This window comes from Sinohyriopsis cumingii, chromosome 4 (genome assembly GCF_028554795.1).
Source record: "Sinohyriopsis cumingii isolate HCF-2022 chromosome 4, ASM2855479v2, whole genome shotgun sequence".
NCBI classification, from domain to species: domain Eukaryota; kingdom Metazoa; phylum Mollusca; class Bivalvia; order Unionida; family Unionidae; genus Sinohyriopsis; species Sinohyriopsis cumingii.
The window spans coordinates 72487856-72507433 of record NC_142964.1 but is presented as its reverse complement, the minus strand read 5'-3'; the positions used below and the strand labels follow the sequence as shown (position 1 = coordinate 72507433).

Genomic DNA, 19578 nt, shown 5'->3' with positions numbered 1-19578 from the left:
TTTTTATCAACCACATCATTATCTTCCGCTTGGTTGTGTATGCAGTTAAAGAAGAAACACATGTTGGCTATTGTTTGAGCAACAATTGTATACAGAATTAATTGAAGACAATCACAAAGACAACTTGCGTATATGTTCCAATGAGTTGTTCTCTGAAAAAAGTAAAACACTGTAAAACACCGCATTAATGCGATCCAATTATTTGGACCCCTGTTAATGCGTTATAGCAGGCTCCACTGTATAATGAAAGTTTTTAACTCTTTCTGCAAATCAGTTTTCCTGGGTTGCCTATTTAAATTAATTTGTTGTTTTTTGGTTGGGTCCACATTATAGTGTGAAGGGAGATAAAATTCACTTTTTCATCAATGTCATCAACATGCTGGCTTGATATGCAAACCCTTGCCTTCTTGTTTAGAAAACTGTTGTGTAGAACACTGACTGTTGCAGACTTGCAATTCAACATCTATTATGGAGAAGTTTCATTCAAATACCAGCTTCGGTGGCCATTCCAGAAATGAAAAAAAGTGGGACCCATTGGTCCATACTTGGTCAGGAAGTGAAGCAGTTCATAAGAAGAAAAAAAGTCACAAATAGTCTTACCCATTTCTTGTTTACTTCAGATAAATCACGTCATTATCATCCTACTTTTCCGTAGATCTTCCATACCATTAAATCAGTTCTACATGCTTGAGTAACTATTACTCATTAAAAATATTTCAGGGCATTTGAGTTGACATATTTGCTGCCAGTGTCCTGTTTTCAAAATAACTGCAGCACTAATTTTGCTAAAGATTCATTTCATTTCTGCTTAATATTTTCTATCCATGATCATCAACACTGGGATTTTGATTGGTACCCAGGCTAATGAAAATTGTAATACATATTTTGGCTAATAAGTAAGTCAGCTTGGGGTGCACTTGATTCAGTCAGTCTATAATAGCTGTAATGATCTTTTATTTTATATTTTCTAGAGTCTTTTATGCAAACCATGGGTGTCACAGAGACAGCCATCATGAAACAAAGATAAAATACAAGTCAGTGGTGCAGATTAAACTGAACACTAGCTTGTACTATTTGTTTATTGCAGCTAATGTTCTTGTTAAAACTTAACGTCCTAGAAATGTTTTGCGGTTTGTTTTCAAATTTAACTCTTCCTCAGTATAACAAATCTGATCTTTTACAGCACCAACTTATCCGGTTAATCTGAAAGTGACTTCTGAAATGACAGGAGAGTTACGAGTGACCTGGGATCCACCTAAAAGTCCAAATGGGAATGTAACCCACTATGAAGTTTATTGGCAAAAACAAGACCTAGATGCTGCAAAATATGATGTTCGAGATTATTGTACAAATCGTAAGTACTAGTGTATGACATGCCATTTAGTGGGAGCCACATTAGTTCAGTGGTTAGCATGCCAGACTTGCAAACAAAATTGTGCAGGTTTGAATCCTACTATTGGACAGCTTGCATCAGTTGCCATGGTGTGTCCTTGGGCAAGTCACTCTACTCCAATGGCTTCGGCACTAAATAACCTCGAGTTGCTGTGCCATAAAGCACCAATCCCAATCATGCAGCTTAGTACCAAAAGCATTGTTAAAAACAGGTTGATATCACAAATGGTCATTACTTAACATTTGTAACTATGAAAGGTTTCATATATAACATGTTTTTCATAAAATGTGCTATCAAATTCCCATACATATGATTAGTTTATTTCTGAAATTTTGTCCACTGTTTCTGCATTGACCATTAGTGTAAACAATATCGTCTCTAAACACAGATAACTTAGTAGCACACAGAAAGCATTTGTAATAAGTTTACACAGAAATGGAGTTGACCTCATGAAGTTGCATGATGGCTTCTTTTTCCCCCAACTACAAGATACCGTGTAATTTATTTCCCCTAAATGGTTCAGTGGAAAATGGGTCAAGAAGTGGCCAAACTTGTTTAGTTGTACAGCTAGACAGATGCCAGGATCATGTGGATAAAGAAAGCAGGTGTAGAGGTTTGATTTTGTAGGCATTTTTAATCGGAACAAGCTCTGTTTTAAAAAGATCCATTCAAAGAAAAGTTTATGAGGAAGGCTATCTTTAGCAGGTGGCAGTGAAGAAAATAAGGAATGGCATTACAGTAAACAGGATTGCATGGAGACAGCCATGAAGGATGTGTGGACTTCACTTTCTTGTAATTGTCCAGAATTGGAGACAGCCACGAAGGATGTGTATGCTTCTCTTTTTCTTTGTAATAGTCTGGATTTGGAGACAGGCATGAAGGATGTGTAGACTTCTTTTTCTTGTAATTGTTCGTATTTGGAGACAGCCATGAAGGATGTGTAAACTTCTTTCTTGTAATTGTCTGAACTTGGAGACAGCCATGAAAGATGTGTAGGCTTCTTTTTCTTGTAATTGTCTGGATTTGGAGACAGCCATGAAGGATGTGTAGGTTTCTTTTTCTTGTAATTGTCCAGATTTGGAGACAGCAATGAAGGATGTGTTGACTTCTCTTTCTTGTAATTGTCTGGATTGGAGACAGCCGTGAAGGATGTGTAGACTTCTCTTTCTTGTAATTGTCTGTATTTGGAGACAGCCATGAAGGATGTGAATACTTCTTTTTTTTGTAATTGTCCAGATTTGAACTTCTCTTTCTTGTAATTGTCTGTATTTGGAGACAGCCATGAAGGATGTGAAAACTTCTTTTTTTTGTAATTGTCCAGATTTGGAGACAGCCATGAAGGATGTGTAGACTTCTCTTTCTTGTAATTGTCTGGATTTGGAGACAGCCATGAAGAATGTGTAGACTTTTTGTTTTTGTTGTAATTTTCTGAACTTGGAGACAGCCATGAAGGATGTGTAGACTTCTCTTTCTTGTAATTGTCTGTATTTGGAGACAGCCATGAAGGATATGTAGACTTATCTTTCTTGTAATTGGATTTGGAGACAGCCATGAAGGATGTGTAAACTTCTTGTTTTTGGTAATTGTCCTGATTTATAGATAGTCATGAAGGATGTGTAGACTTCTCTTTCTTGTAATTGTCTGAACTTGGAGACAGCCGTGAAGGATGTGTAGACTTCTCTTTCTTGTAATTGTCTAGATTGGAGACAGCCATGCAGGATGTGTAGACATCTCTTTCTTGTAATTGTCTGAACTTGGAGACAGCCGTGAAGGATGTGTAGGCTTCTCTTTCTTGTAATTGTCTGGATTTGGAGACAGCCATAAAGGATGTGTAGGCTTCTTTTTTTTTGTAATTGTCCTGATTTATAGACAGCCATGAAGGATGTGTAGGCTTCTCTTTCTTGTAATTGTCTGGATTTGGAGATAGCCGTGAAGGATGTGTTGACTTCTCTTTCTTGTAATTGTCTGGATTTGGAGACAGCCATGAAGGCTGTGTAGGCTTCTTTTTTTTGTAATTGTCCTGATTTATAGACAGCCATGAAGGATGTGTAGACTTCTCTTTCTTGTAATTGTCTGAACTTGGAGACAGCCATGAAGGATGTGTAGACTTCTCTTTCTTGTAATTGTCTGAATTGGAGACAGCCATGAAGGATGTGTAGACTTCTCTTTCTTGTAATTGTCTGAACTTGGAGTCAGCCATGAAGGATGTGTAGGCTTCTTTTTCTTGTAATTGTCCGGATTTGGAGACAGCCATAAAGGATGTGTAGACTTCTCTTTCTTGTAATTGTCTGGATTTGGAGACGGCCATGAAAGATGCGTAGACTTCTCTTTCTTGTAATTGTCCAGATTTGGAGACAGCCATGAAGGATGTGTAGACTTCTCTTTCTTGTAATTGTCTGGATTTGGAGACAGCCATGAAGGATGTGTAGACGTCTTTTTTTTGGTAATTGTCCTGATTTATTGACAGCCATGAAGGATGTGTAAACTTCTCTTTCTTGTAATTGTCTGAACTTGGAGACAGCCGTGAAGGATATGTAGGCTTCTTTTTCTTGTAATTGTCCGGATTTGGAGACAGCCATGATGGATGTTTAGACTTCTATTGCCTTTTTTGTGTAATTGTCTGAACTTGGAGACAGCCATGAAGAAAGTGTAGACTTCTCTTTCTTGTAATTGTCTGGATTTGGAGACAGCCATGAAGGATGTGTAGGTTTCTTTTTCTTGTAACTGTCTGAACTTGGAGACAGCCATGAAGGATGTGTAGACTTCTCTTGTAATTGTCTGGATTTGGAGACAGCCATGAAGGATGTATAGACTTCTCTTTCTTGTAATGATCAGGATTTGGAGACAGCCATGAAAGATGTGTAGGCTTCTCTTTCTTGTAATTGTCCAGATTTGGAGACAGCCATGAAGGATGTGTAGACTTCTCTTTCTTGTAATTGTCTGAACTTGGAGACGGCCGTGAAGGATGTGTAGACTTTTCTTTCTTGTAATTGTCTGGATTGGAGACAGCCATGCAGGATGTGTAGACCTCTCTTTCTTGTAATTGTCTGAAGTTAGAGACAGCTGTGAAGGATGTGTAGGCTTCTCTTTCTTGTAATTGTCTGGATTTGGAGACAGCCATAAAGGATGTGTAGACTTAGTTTTTTTGTTGTAATTGTCCTGATTTATAGACAGCCATGAAGGATGTGTAGACTTTTCTTTCTTCTAATCGTCTGAACTTGGAGACAGCCGTGAAGGATGTGTAGGCTTCTTTTTCCTGTATTGGTCCGTATTTGGAGACAGCCATGAAGGATATGTAGACTTCTCTTTCTTGTAATTGTCTGGATTGGAGACAGCCATGAAGGATATGTAGACTTTTTTTTCTTCTTGTAATTGTCTGAACTTGGAGACAGCCATGAAGGATGTGTAGACTTTTTTTTCTTGTAATTGTCTGGATTTGGAGACAGCCATGAAGGATGTGTAGACTTCTTTTTTTTTGGTAATTGTCTTATTTATAGACAGCCATGAAGGATGTGTAGACTTCTCTTTCTTGTAATTGTCTGAACTTGGAGACAGCTGTGAAGGATGTGTAGGCTTCTCTTTCTTGTAATTGTCTGTATTTGGAGATAGCCATGAAGGATGTGTAAGCTTCTCTTTCTTGTAATTGTCTGGATTTGGAGACAGCCATGAAGGCTGTGTAGACTTCTTTTTTTTGTAATTGTCCTGATTTATAGACAGCCATGAAGGATGTGTAGACTTCTCTTTCTTGTAATTGTCTGAACTTGGAGACAGCCGTGAAGGATGTGTAGACTTCTCTTTCTTGTAATTGTCTGAATTGGAGACAGCCATGAAGGATGTGTAGACTTCTCTTTCTTGTAATTGTCTGAACTTGGAGTCAGCCATGAAGGATGTGTAGGCTTCTCTTTCTTGTCATTGTCCAGATTTGGAGACAGCCATGAAGGATGTGTAGACTTCTTTTATTTGGTAATTGTCCTGATTTATTGACAGCCATGAAGGATGTGTAGACTTCTCTTTCTTGTAATTGTCTGGATTTGGAGACAGCCATGAAGGCTGTGTAGACTTCTTTTTTTTGTAATTGTCCTGATTTATAGACAGCCATGAAGGATGTGTAGACTTCTCTTTCTTGTAATTGTCTGAACTTGGAGACAGCCGTGAAGGATGTGTAGACTTCTCTTTCTTGTAATTGTCTGAATTGGAGACAGCCATGAAGGATGTGTAGACTTCTCTTTCTTGTAATTGTCTGAACTTGGAGTCAGCCATGAAGGATGTGTAGGCTTCTCTTTCTTGTCATTGTCCAGATTTGGAGACAGCCATGAAGGATGTGTAGACTTCTTTTATTTGGTAATTGTCCTGATTTATTGACAGCCATGAAGGATGTGTAAACTTCTCTTTCTTGTAATTGTCTGAACTTGGAGACAGTCGTGAAGGATGTGTAGGCTTCTTTTTCTTGTAATTGTCCAGATTTGGAGACATCCATGATGGATGTTTAGACTTCTATTGCCTTTTTTGTGTAATTGTCTGAACTTGGAGACAGCCATGAAGGATGTGTAGGCTTCTCTTTCTTGTAATTGTCTGAACTTTGAGACAGCCATGAAGAATATGTAGACTTCTCTTTCTTGTAATTGTCTGGATTTGGAGACAGCCATGAAGGATGTGTAGACTTCTTTTTTTTGTAATTGTCCGGATTTGGAGACAGCCATGAAAGATGTGTAGGCTTCTTTTTCTTGTAACTGTCTGAACTTGGAGACAGCCATGAAGGACGTGTAGACTTTTTTTTCTTGTAATTGTCATCAGGATATTTCATCATTCCATACCACGCAGGATAAGGCATGTTTTAAAGGCAGGTAGACAGATCACAACATGTCAAGGTTGGAGCAGTTTTATTTTGATTTAATATGTACTTTCAAACTGAAAGACAAAATATTGTCACATGTCACTGTTATTACTTCTGGGACTAACCAATACAATTATCAAAGCTTGGTTATTTGCATTACTGCATAAAATGAAAAATCTACCATGAGCCTCAGATTTTAAAAGTAAATGATGTGAAATGTGCACATCTGTAGCCCAGTATATTAACTCTTTTTTTTTTTTAAGTATTTGATATTGGTTGTTTCATTAAAAATATACATGGGACCCAGGGAAGGTACTTTTCATTGAGGAGAAGTCTCACAGAGGTACAATTTTAAATTTGTGTCATTTTTTTATGAACTTGGAGACCCTGGCATATATTTTTTAAAAGAAAACTGCCTTCCCTTTTTATCTTGTTTGTTTTAATGGAAAAGCTTTTGGAAAGAATATGCACCAAAATGGGTATTTATCAGTATCATTTATGTCATGGTTTAAATGTTGAAGCTTGATTGAACACATGAGAAAAGCAAATCATGCCATATGTATAGATTATTTAAAGACATCTGCTTTTCAGTGGAAATGACTTGTTTTACTCATTGTTATCAATTACTTGAAAATATATATTGTAGGGTTAAATAATCATGGTTGGATATTTATTGAAGCGTAAATGTTGTCTGATTACATGTAGGGAAAGTAAAGTCTGAAGGATTTCATGTTAACTTCATGCGCTGTTGGGTAAAATTTGCTTCTTAGACATCATAAATGCAATAAACAAGACAGAAGTGGGGTAATTAATGATATTTTAAACTTTTTCAGATGTTTTTTGTAAATAAATGCTTGTGACACTCAAATGCTTTTTGAAAGAATAAAACTTTCTGATAAAACCAGATGATTAATCTCTATTTTTTATCATCTGAAAATTAAACTCTTTTCTCTTCCACATTTGTAGCATTGGTGGACAGTAGTAAAGGACAGAAGGGTCAGGAAGATAAAGAGGACAATAAGCAAAATCAAACCATCAGTGGCTGCTGCACTTGTCCAAAAACGAAACAGGAATTGGCCAATGAGGAGCGAGAACGGGAGATGGAGATAAAATTTCAGGATTACCTACAGAATGAAGTCTACATCAAACGGTTTGGACCTGATTCTCTTTTGTTTATATACTTTTGTGTCTCTTTTTCTTTTGGAAGCAACAGTTTCTGCTTTGTCAACATGACAGTTTTGTTTAAAGTGTTGGCAAGTCAGGTACTTTGGGATGCACCAAGATGTGGATGAAGTTGAGTTTCCAGGCATCAGATCAAAATTTAGCCTCTGTAACATTTCTCTGAAGTTGCATTTAAGGTCAGCCTGTCAAGATTAGGCACAAAAAAAACCCATCTTCATCCAAAATGTAGGGATATTGCAATTTTCCTGTCGTAGGTGGAGACGAGTTTTACATTTCTGGTGGAGCTTTATGCCTGTCTATCCATCTGTCTGTTGACTAGCTTTTCCATTCTGCATGATGACCAGTTGTATAGCATAATTTAAGGTCAAAAGGTCAATGGTCTAGATCATTGAATGAAAGAAAAATTGAGTAATATAATAGTCTCTAGGCAATGAGCGATTTTCATCATTCACAGTGTCTTTTGGCATGATTGCCCACAACTGTATAATTATCTGTGTTGAATGTTTTCTTCAGATCTGTTCCCCGATCATATTAATGTTGGGGAGATATGCCTACTACCTCCTGAATTCAGTCCATACTAAAAAGATGAAAATTTGTCTTTTCTCTCTGTCTCGAATAGACAGAGGGCAGTTGCTCTTGCCCATTGCCTTCCTTTGCCAACACCAGGTGTCACTGGTGTTTAAGCTTTGCATTCCATATTGTTAACTTTGATATCTGATACCTTCAGATCTGGCCATCCACCCAAGACTTGTTACTATATTAATCATTCCTTTACAGGTTGTATACATTATTTTTATACTTTTTGCCAAGTTTTGGATGAATTTGTCACATTCAGCAGTCTCATTGTCCTGGCCAAACACAATTCAGAGAGGGTCAAATCATTCATGCAGAATGGTCTCTCCATCCGTTTGTGCACTTTGGGGTGTCCGATGGTCGGTCTTTTTGCGACAGGGTGGAATCGCAAGCTTACTACCTTTGTTTCTCCAATTCCAGACCCAGAAGCTTGAGCTGTTAATACACTGTTATAGACTGACTATACATCCCCTTTTGTACCCCCCCCCCACTGATTTCAATAATGAAAACGTTTAATGTGATAAAAAGTGCACAGAACTAAGTCAATTAAATCATTGATTTTTAATTTCTAACCTCACTGTGACCAGAATGGCATTAATGCTGGCATCCCTTGCACTCTTTCATGCTGAACGGACTTTCCATACTAACACAGCAACTATATTGCGTACACTATAGGCAAGTTTATTTCCATCAGACAACATAATGGCATAGTTCATCCTGTTCGGCAACCATTACATTGAGAGTTTGGAATTTTATCCCTTTGCACACATGAACATAGAAATTAAACTGCATGTTAAATCCACGTGAAAAGCAAATTTATTGTTGTCATTATTTTCCTTTGCTTGATTCGGCATTGTAAATATCGAAAAGCAGGCAACTTGTGTATGTACATCTGTAGTCATGACACACCCATTTGATGAAAATGGATTTGTCCAGGAACTGGAAATGTATCCGAGCATGTCAGTCTATTAAATTGAAACTTACATTAAGCATGAAACATGCAGACGATCACGGTGTTAGGGCCACTCTACTCACAGTCAGGTTAGAAACTATAAATCAGTGAATGAATTGACTAAGTTCCTTGCACTTTATCACATTAAAGGTTTCCATTATTTAAATCAGTAGTGGGGTACAAACAAACTGGTTTGTATTGTCAGACTATAATCAGTTGGGAGTGCTTGTGAGCCTTCACCTACCCTCCCCCAGTCTTGATGCCGAAAATAATCCAACAGTTGCAGGGTCAGAAGTGCAAGATGATTCTGGTAGCCCCTCTCAGATGTGACAAGACTTGGGTCACCAGTCTACTTGATTTTGGAATAGATCTGGCCAGGAAGATTCCAGCTAGCTCAGATCTTCTAAAACAAAGCAGGTGCAGGTGATCTATTCCTGCCCAGATCATCTTCATGTGTGGCTCTTGTCAGGACAGCCTTGTGAGAGAAAGAACTTAAAACATTTGATTGTGGAGAGAATCTCATGAGCAAGAAGGCCCTCTACTCACAAGGTTTATTATGAAAAGTGGCTGGTTGTCAATAACATCTTCTCTTGGAGTACCTCAATACCTCAACTGGCTGATGTTTTTCTCTAGCTCTGAGGAGAAATGGTTGGCCCCAATTACTATCAAAGGCTACCACTCCATGATACGACACTTTCTTGCATCATGACAGATGCAGTATGGGTTATGATCAAGATCCATCACACTTTTTACCAATTTTGATCAGAATCGGCCTAATTCCCTCACTGTGTCCAAAACGGAATCGGTCCTGCGTTTTAATCCAGCTCAATTCAGATAAATTTGAGACATTAGCTCACACTTTAGTGAAGTCACGCATGTTTCCTGATAGCATTAGTGTGCAGGGTGAGCAAATTACATGCCCTTTGACCCTAACTGTTTTAGTTCGGATTGGATGCTGCAACCATGCTTTGTATCCAGAAACAGGCTACTATTAATTGGCAATCAAACGAGTCATCACACACTCCTCACCTTCCATAGAAACAATGAAAGCAGCAGCCATGCAAGACCATTTGTACCCTGAGACACTACTTGAAGCAGGCACAGGCAAGTCATGGCATGCGCGTCTCTTTCTCCCAGTGAAAGCTGGGAAACTGGATATCACCCCTTATGCCCAATCTTCATAGCTGAAGTGGTATATTCTTGGCATACTCTGAGGTCACAAAATGATCAGTTGCCTCGTGAGGATTTCAGCTCATGAAATTAGTGCGATCTCTGTGAGTCTTGTGTTTGAATGTAATGTTCCAATCATGCAGTTGATATTCTCTACATTTGATCACAAAGATTTAGCTTCACAGAGACAAACTTTGAGTCAGGTGGATCTGGTGGCAGCAACCCAAATGATGACCAGACCCAATTAAAAGTTGACATCAAATGTCTTACTGGACCACAGCTAAAAGCCATTTGAGGGCAGCACCTCTTGATGCAGACATTATTATGTGTTGCCCCACAGCGGCTTCTCAAGATCTAAGGAATTGGCGTCACCAATCTGGCAAAAAAAAGACCCTCCATACTGAGAGGCACGCGAGTCCTACTCATAAGCAGTTGAAGTTGGGATATCAACAGAACTGTTGGTCCATTTTTAAAACTCTTTTCACCCGTCTTTCTCAAGATATACTGACTGATTCGGGAAGGGCACAAATTCTGCAAATCCCTTCTTCTTTAGTAAGGTGTGCATCAGTTGACCCCAGAGAGTTGCACCCTCTTCTGCCAAGTCCCCTCTTCCTGACATGCTAGTAGGTGCTGATCTGGGCCTATCTCGGGGCATGGTCAGACCAAGTTGATATTGCTTAGGTCCTTTCCACACTAAAAAGAGGTTACCAGTTTCCCTTCTGTGACTGAACACCTCTTTCAAAGATCCCCATTTGGTTTCATCAGACCAAATCCCTAATTGATAGGTGTGCACCATTCTAAGGAAGAGTGCTGTAGAGAGGGTTTCAACTATTGGGAATCAGGGATTTTATTCCTGGATTTTTTTGTTTCCATAAAGGGGGAACTTATGACTTTTTATTGATTTTTCCTAGTTAAAATATATTTTGTCAGGAAGAACATCTCAGTATGAAGATTTCCACCTCTGACAGAATGCAATAATGGGCAGTCTTCATATGCCTACTGCTATATCCCCATCCTCATGGCCCATAGGAAATTCCTGCATTTCTTTTTCTGGACCCAGACATATTTCAATGTCAGGCTCATCCCTGTGGCCTAGTTTCTATTCCTAGAGCCTTCACCGCAGTGATGGTGTAATAGCATCTCATATTAAGTCATTACAGGTCACAATCATCAAGTACTTTGATGTGTGATTGATGCACAGTGTCTTTGGAAGTGCCCTTTTGAGGGACCTGTCACTCTGCTGTTGGTTGGTAATTCATCTGGGCCTTATCCACAACCAGAAGTCCGACTTGATTCCATCTCAAATGTTTGAGTATGTGTGGATGAATTTCCTCACCTTTCAAAAGACAGTTTATATTCCTCCAGAGAGGATCTCAGAGACAGTGTCTCTCATAGCAAGACTGTTTGAGAAGACTTTGTTGTTTGTATGCCTCTGTCTTTGTCTTCAAGGTCTCTGTATGCAGCAGTGGGCTTGGTTTTTAATAGAGGGCTTCATGTGCAGCAACCAGTTAATGTTCCTTGAAAACTGGATATCTTACAAGGATCCCCTGTCAAGCCAGATCCACTTAGGATCCAGATTTCGTCCCCATCCGAGTTGGTGGCAAAATGAGAACAGGGTTTTACTTGGAGTTTCAAATCATACCCTGGAACCTCATTTCTTTCAGTCCACCAACACCTGATATACATGCTCGGATGCTCATTTGAGTATGAGCATGTAGTCTTGCAGGATTTGTTGTCTCCGAAAGAATCTTCCCATATCAATGACCTAAAAATGTTTTTGCAGTACTACAAGTGTTCGTCAACCACACAAAATGTCCCTGTGTAGTGGTTGCTACTTGCAGCAGATGGGTTGTAGTGTACTTTGGGCAGCAAGAAATACTCATGCCCCTTCCCTCAAATTAAAGTGTGGAACTTTCTGTGTTGAACAGTTTCATTCGAGATACTCTTCAAAGTCAGTTATATTCCAGGCAAGAGAAATGACCTGGCAGATAGTCTGTCCAGACAGGCAACCTCATTTGCCACAAGAACAAATCCTACAGGACACAGAGAATAAACTAAATGTTTCATTATGGTCCCAGCTCTGGCTGTTTTAGACCAAGTTCTGATATGATATAATGTTTCAGCAAATCAGGGTATGCACTATTTGTTCACTTGTAATTTCAAACCAGTATCTTGCTTTGCCAGCACATCAAATGAGGGCATATAAGGTATACACTTTTTTGGCAGTTAAATGCATATTATACACAGGAAATCAGTATCCACTGCTTACTGTCTAATATGTACAAATTCATCTTTACTGTTTCATTCTTTCCCTAATAGTTGTACATGTTTTATGATTATTTTGAATGCAATATCTTCCTAAAGTTTTGGGTGAAATTTTGGTTATCTTTACATTTTTAGAATTTTAGAACTTCTGATTAGCACCATCTAGCCAGTATTGTGCTGACATGCCATTAAAACCTATACATATATACATAATCTATTTCAGTTTGGAATATCCAGCAACAACAATGCAACCAACAAAAGCCCAGCTGAGATTCAGAAAGAACCTGGAACTTTTGGGAAGTTCTCAAGTTAACACAAGCAATTTTACAATACAACCAACAGAGGTTGTCAACACCAGCCTAACAGTTGAAAACCCCTTCAATAGGACATATAGCAGCACTAACCATCCCACGACAGGCTCATCATCTTCCCTCCCAGAGTCAACACCATCTCCCAATAATGGCACAACTCCACAACCAAAAGAGAATCCATATCTTAAAGCAGTGGTATACGGAGAGAGAGAGATATACCTTCTGAATCTGAGTCACTTCGAAGACTACAGTATCGAGGTAGATCACTCAGATATTGTTGAATGTTATATATGAGCATGAGTTCCATGGCCTTTGAAGTGGGGGTGGGGGTGGGGGCAAGATTTAAGATTATGTGAATATGCTTTCAAAGTTTTATAGGTTGAAGAAAATGAGAATAATTTTAAAAAGTGACTGAAAAGTTTTAAATTATATTTCAGATTGTAACATTACTCATCATCTTGTCTTGATGCTAAAATTGACAGCATGGTGAGAATATTGCTGATTCAGAAAGGTCGTCGTATATATATATTCTAAAAATGTTATCCTCCCAATGTATAATATGGGGGAGAGGGAATCCTGCTTTTTTTGTTTTCTTCCATTAGACTCTCAAATGGTCCATCAGTCACACTTGTTTCTTGAGCGAAGCTTCACAACATTTCTTTATATCCATATGACACTGTAGATATATATTTCTCACTAGTAATCTCAAGGTGACTTTTGTATAAGAAAAAGAACTTTGGGGGGGGGTCAGTGCAGGGATATAGATGAGTGTTTTCTTGTTTCACTGACAAGTACAGGATAATTGATGGGACTACACAATAAGGAACAATTATAGGAATTGTAGGTGAAGTTAATCCAACAAGTTTCCTTGAAAGACTTGTATTGTCCAGCCATTGATAGTGTAAACATTGAAAACTGCATGTACCGTATGTCAATTACAGGGCTGTTAAAGCAAAATTGGAAGAAAATTATATTTCTCTCCATCTATCTGTAAATGTTTTGCATTTCCAAATAATCATTATGCCATTCAGGTTATTCCAGCCAAACTTGGTACATGTGTCTAGCAGGTTGCGTAGTTTTTTTTCTTCTCCTTATTTTCCATTTAATTTTCTATTATATTTTTTATGCTGCATTGGAAACAAAGTGTTGCACAAGTGGTATATAAATTAAAAGTGCTTCACCATAGGGTGCTGTCATTAAGTATTATATGAATGGAAAGTGCTGGACCAGAGGGTACTGTCGTAAGTAGTATATAAATTACAAGTGCCAGACCAGAGGGTACTGTCGTAAGTAGTATATAAATTACAAGTGCCAGACCAGAGGGTACTGTCATAAGTAGTATATAAATTACAAGTGCCAGACCAGAGAGTACTGTCGTAAGTAGTATATAAATTACAAGTGCCAGACCAGAGGGTACTGTCGTAAGTAGTATATAAATTACAAGTGCCAGACCAGAGAGTACTGTCGTAAGTAGTATATAAATTACAAGTGCCAGACCAGAGGGTACTGTCGTAAGTAGTATATAAATTACAAGTGCCAGACCAGAGGGTACTATCGTAAGTAGTATATAAATTCAAAAAGCTGGACAAGTACTGACTTAAGAAGGATATGAATTGAAAGTGCTGGACCAGAGGGTACTTTCATAAGTAGTATATGAATTGAAAGTGCTGGACCAGACAGTACTTTCATAAGTAGTATATAAATTCAAAAAGCCGGACCAGAGGGTACTGTCATAAGTAGTATATAAATTCAAAAGGCCAGACCAGAGGGTACTGTTGTAAGAGGTATATAAATTGATCATGGTGTCATGAAACTATACTCAATTTGACATTCTGTTTCTCTGTAATTTGTTTGTGATCTTGAATGATCTTTGAATGCATTAAACTGCTGTGAGAACTTTCCATCAATACATTATATTTAGTCTTGAGTCGTGTTTGCATTTTGCAGGTGATTGCGTGTCAGGAGCGTGACCAAATCAACAAGTACAAGCTTTGCAGCAATAGAGCTATCATTACAGGAAGGACTCTGCCAAATGGTAGGTAACCTGCCAACAGTCATAGCAGTTTGTATTCTGTATATCTCACATGGGGTGTGGCAGTTTAATTTTGGCTATACTGGCAGAGAAAGCAGCAGCAATATGATGGCTGTTTTAGGATTAAAAAAGTATTGGTGTGGAGATTTAAAGACATTTTATTTGTATTTAATTGGTGTTGGCAGGTTAATCTATTGACCAATTTAGTTGAAACCTGATTAAGAGTTTTATCTTTTTTTTTTCATTGTGTCTTCTGACGCTTAAAAACTGAGAGAAAAAAACATTAATTCACTGTATGGTAGTGTTTAAGGAAACATTAGTGATAGTCCAGTTGCCTGTGGGTAGTAAAATTCCTGTAAGATTAATACTTACTAAAATTTCATTTGTCATATTACTGGTGAAGTTATTATTGACAGTCATCAGAAACTTCTTAATCTACTAGACCTTCTGGCCGCAAAGAAATCTGTTGAATTCTAGGCCTGTATACACCATTATAATTTTCACAAGCCAATCTGTTGTAGAAAAATTTTGAGTGATACATTGAAATGTTTGAAATTTGGAGAATGTTTAACCACAACTGCTGAGGACTCGGAAGTATTTTTTTATGTTTTTGTTGTACTGCTCAGCAGTAGCAGTGTACAATTTTTTTTATACCTTATTGAAAAATGGTCCATTATACAAAAAAAATTTGACGGCCTTAGAAGGTCTTGTTAGGATTGGCAAATCTGCCTGTGCTTAATACCCTCCCCCGGCTTCAGAAGAATAACCTGGAGCCACATCCATATCTCACCATGTGGTTGATACCCCACTGTTCAGAAGAATAACCTAGAGCCACTTCCATATCTCACCCCATTGTTCAGAAGAATAACCTAGAGCCACATCCATATCTCACCATTTGGTTGATACCCCACTGTTCAGAAGAATAACCTAGAGCCACTTCCATGTCTCACCATGTGGTTGATACCCCATTGTTCAGAAGAATAACCTAGAGCCACTTCCATGTCTCACCATGTGGTTGATACCCCATTGTTCAGAAGAATAACCTAGAGCCACATCCATGTCTCACCATTTGGTTGATACCCCACTGTTCAGAAGAATAACCTAGAGCCACTTCCATATCTCACCATTTGGTTGATACCCCACTGTTCAGAAGAATAACCTAGAGCTACTTCCATATCTCACCATTTGGTTGATACCGCACTGTTCAGAAGAATAACCTAGAGCCACATCCATATCTCACCATTTGGTTGATACCCCACTGTTCAGAAGAATAACCTAGAGCTACTTCCGTATCTCACCATTTGGTTGATACCCCACTGTTCAGAAGAATAACCTAGAGCCACTTCCATATCTCACCATTTGGTTGATACCCCACTGTTCAGAAGAATAACCTAGAGCTACTTCCGTATCTCACCATTTGGTTGATACCACACTGTTCAGAAGAATATCCTAGAGCCACTTCCATATCTCACCATTTGGTTGATGCCACACTGTTCAGAAGAATAACCTCGAGCCACTTCCATATCTCACCTTGTGGTTGATACCCCCACTTTGTAGAAGAAGAACATGGAGCTACTTCCATATCACACCTTCTGGTTGATACCCCCACTCTTTAGAAGAATAACCTTGAGCTACTTCTATATCACACCTTGTGGTTGATATCCCCACTTTTTAGAAGAATAAAGTGGAGCTATTTTTGTTTCTTATCATAAAGTTAATACCCCAACAAATGATTAGTTTTAATCATTATGAGCATTTGATCATGACTTTGAGCAATATGATCATGTCATTGTTTTCTGATGTTGAACAATTTCAACATTTTATTTCAGAAACGGCTGATAATATCAACATGAGCACCGTAAACCACACTGTATCCACAAATCAAACGGGAGAAGTCAAGATTCACTGGTCTGACCCACCACATCCCAATGGTTTAATCCTGACATATGAGATTGAGTACAGCAGAGCCAATATTAAAAATGTAAGCTATAGATATAGTTGACTATGACAGCTGTTTTATAATATACAAAAATAAGGAATGCAGTTCATACCATTGCACTCACCTATAAGTCGAGTCCAACTGCAAATATATACCTTGATTACCATCTCATAATGCCCAGGCAGATCAGGGTCTATGTTGTTTTGTGTTACTGATTACTCTCAACAAATTACATTGACCCAAATATGCATGTGCATTATGCAACAGCAGATCTGCGTTTGCACAGTTTGCCATTAGACCTTGACTTGTAAGCAAATACATAGGTCGAGTGGAAAAAATCTAGATTCAGTGGTGTGAGCCATTATATCACATTCCATATTTCTCACCTGTGAGATTGATTACAGCAGAGCCAACATTAAAAATATTATCAATGTAGCTGACAATAATGTCAGTTTTAACACAACTTTTAACAATATTGGCTACATCATGTGGAGGAAATGGGAGTAATGTGCCTTTCCCAAGAATATCCGACCTCGGCAGGTATCAGAATGTTGACCCTTGGATTACACATTCAGTGCTCTTCCATCCGAGCTACTGAGGCTGCCATGTTTAAGTTGATAACTAAGCTCTTAATAATTACCATCAGTAAAGTCAGAAATGTATTTTAGAAAAGATGGGAGAGAGACTAATGTAAATATATTAATTTATTTTTGTGCCAGTTACATATAGTAAGAAAGCACCAGTGTGTAGTTCATAAAATATCTATATTGATCCATGAAAAGGCTTTTTTTAAAGTAGGTAAGCAAATGTGTTTTTTGTAAGGAAGTATACATTGAGCCTCAGACTTTGCTTACATCTTTTTAATACAAAATTTAAATTAATAATAGTTTAAAATTGCAAATTTTATGTCAAACATGTTTTGCAGGAAGCTGATTATTTCTAGTTTTGACTTGAACAGTTTGTCATTTTTGTTAACGTACTGTATATATTAATATTCCCTAACTTGCATAACATGATTTCATATGAATTTTATTAGTGAAGAATAAACAATAATGGTATTATTTGTCTAAAAAAACAGAAATATATGATTTGTAAGTTGCGAAAATCAATGGTTTTAAAGATGAATTACTAAACTTAAAGGCAGTGAAACCAAATTTTTGAGTTATGCAATTTCAAGTTACAAGAACTCTCATGGGAATGCAACAGTCATGCAAGTCATTGGTAGCTGTAAACCAAGACAAGCACATAGATCTGCTGTCACATAATGCCGTAACAGATCTAGGTTTATGCAGTTTCTTAGGAGCAGTCAGTAAAGCAAGTGATAGAGACCCTGATGTGCCAGCATATTAGGTAATGACATTAAAGCAAGTGTGAGCAATATACAGCCTGCAGGCCAGATGTTATCCATTACCTTGTTTTAGCCGTTAATTTATATCCTATGGTGTGGCTTTAAAAATTACTAATCCAGTCTGTGCCCTGGTGGAAATTGACCATGCATGGATTGGGGTCTATGTTGTTTGCAGTTGCACTTATAATTGATATTTTGGTGGGGTTTTTTTTAGAATTGATTGTTTGAATATTGAAATTATTCAGCCTCAGAGATTAAAAGACTTGTTGCTTTGTATCATTGCTTGCCTGCTTAGCCCAAATGCAAACTATATATTCCAAGATCTGTTGCATAATGCACTGGCAGATCTTGGTCTTTGGTTAAGTATATTTGAATGAATTTATATTTGATTTAATTTAATCGTTTGTTAGTTTTTTTATTATTTTTTATTCCATTCCATGCTATTGTGTAATGTAACTTTATTTACTGGAATAGAGTTCAGTTCTGATTTATTTAGTTTTCAAAGTAAACAACTAATAATAGAAACTAAGTATCTAATGCTGATCTAGTTCCTGACCTTGATTCAGAACTAGTAAGAGTAGTAGTAAACAACTTTTTAAAAAATTCTTTCTCAGAGTAAGATTCATAAAGTGGAATCTAGACCATACTTGGAGTATGTGACAAATAACGTGTTTATTGTTACGAACTTTTGGTTTTCCCAGATGGATGAACTCATGACCTCCATCCAGGAAACTGTTTTGCATTATATTTAGATTTATTAATGATGTTTTGAGAAAGAATAGTTATTCTTGCCTTAACACTTGAGAAGTTAAAGTGTTTTATGTTGTGACCAGTTTTGGGCTAATTTTGTTTTCTTCAATTTATTTGGATTACAAGTTTGCTTTCCCTGGAAATACTAGTGCTCTAAATTAATTCTTGGACAGAGACATTTGTTGAAATTTAGACAGAATTTTAAAAAAAATGGAATATTATTTTCTGTGATTCATCAAAGAACTGTTGGCACATCATTACTACTCTGACCACAGCGTACATCATCACCTTTCATTTTGGATTTCATCTGGATTCGAGCTCAGTTTCATTGGGACTTTTTATTACTAGGACTTCCATTTTTTAATTCTTGGATTATTTTTGGATTTGATTAGTAAAACCGTAAGTTCTTTTTCTCATTTTTACATTGTTTTTCTAGGGAAATGAATTATTTGTTAAATTTTACAAAGCTTTTTTGTCTTTACTGTTTTCATTTTTCTTTTGTAAGGGCCTAAATACATAACACTTTGCAATTAATTAGGAATAATCACTACATCAAAACAGACCCTGATAGGTCAGTGCTTTATATGGCAGCAGATCAGGGTCTATGTTGTTTGCAGTTGAATTAAACTTTCAAGTTTATACAGTATAATCATATACAAGAGAGAAAATCATGTGAATATTGACAGTTTATGGAATACTTAGAAACTGTGCTTTTGATCATTTAGATATTTTTTACAAAGTTGGATGAACAGTGCATCTGGGTATAATGTTGTTCATGACAGCCATGATAGTGACATGTTATGAGCTTCCCAAGGGTTAATGATGTCCC

At 37.5% G+C, this 19578-nt stretch overlaps 1 protein-coding gene across 1 annotated transcript in view; it reads left to right on the top strand.

Annotated features, from left to right (window-relative positions):
- The window catches only part of LOC149801439 (insulin-like peptide receptor), a 184381-nt gene that overhangs the window by 130372 nt on the left and 34431 nt on the right, over positions 1–19578 (top strand). Inside the window, exons 11-15 of the mRNA XM_089955571.1 lie at positions 1184–1354; positions 7194–7377; positions 12593–12938; positions 14628–14715; positions 16542–16693. Of these exons, the coding sequence (XP_089811697.1) occupies positions 1184–1354; positions 7194–7377; positions 12593–12938; positions 14628–14715; positions 16542–16693 (941 nt within the window). The remainder of the gene's footprint in view (positions 1–1183; positions 1355–7193; positions 7378–12592; positions 12939–14627; positions 14716–16541; positions 16694–19578) is intronic.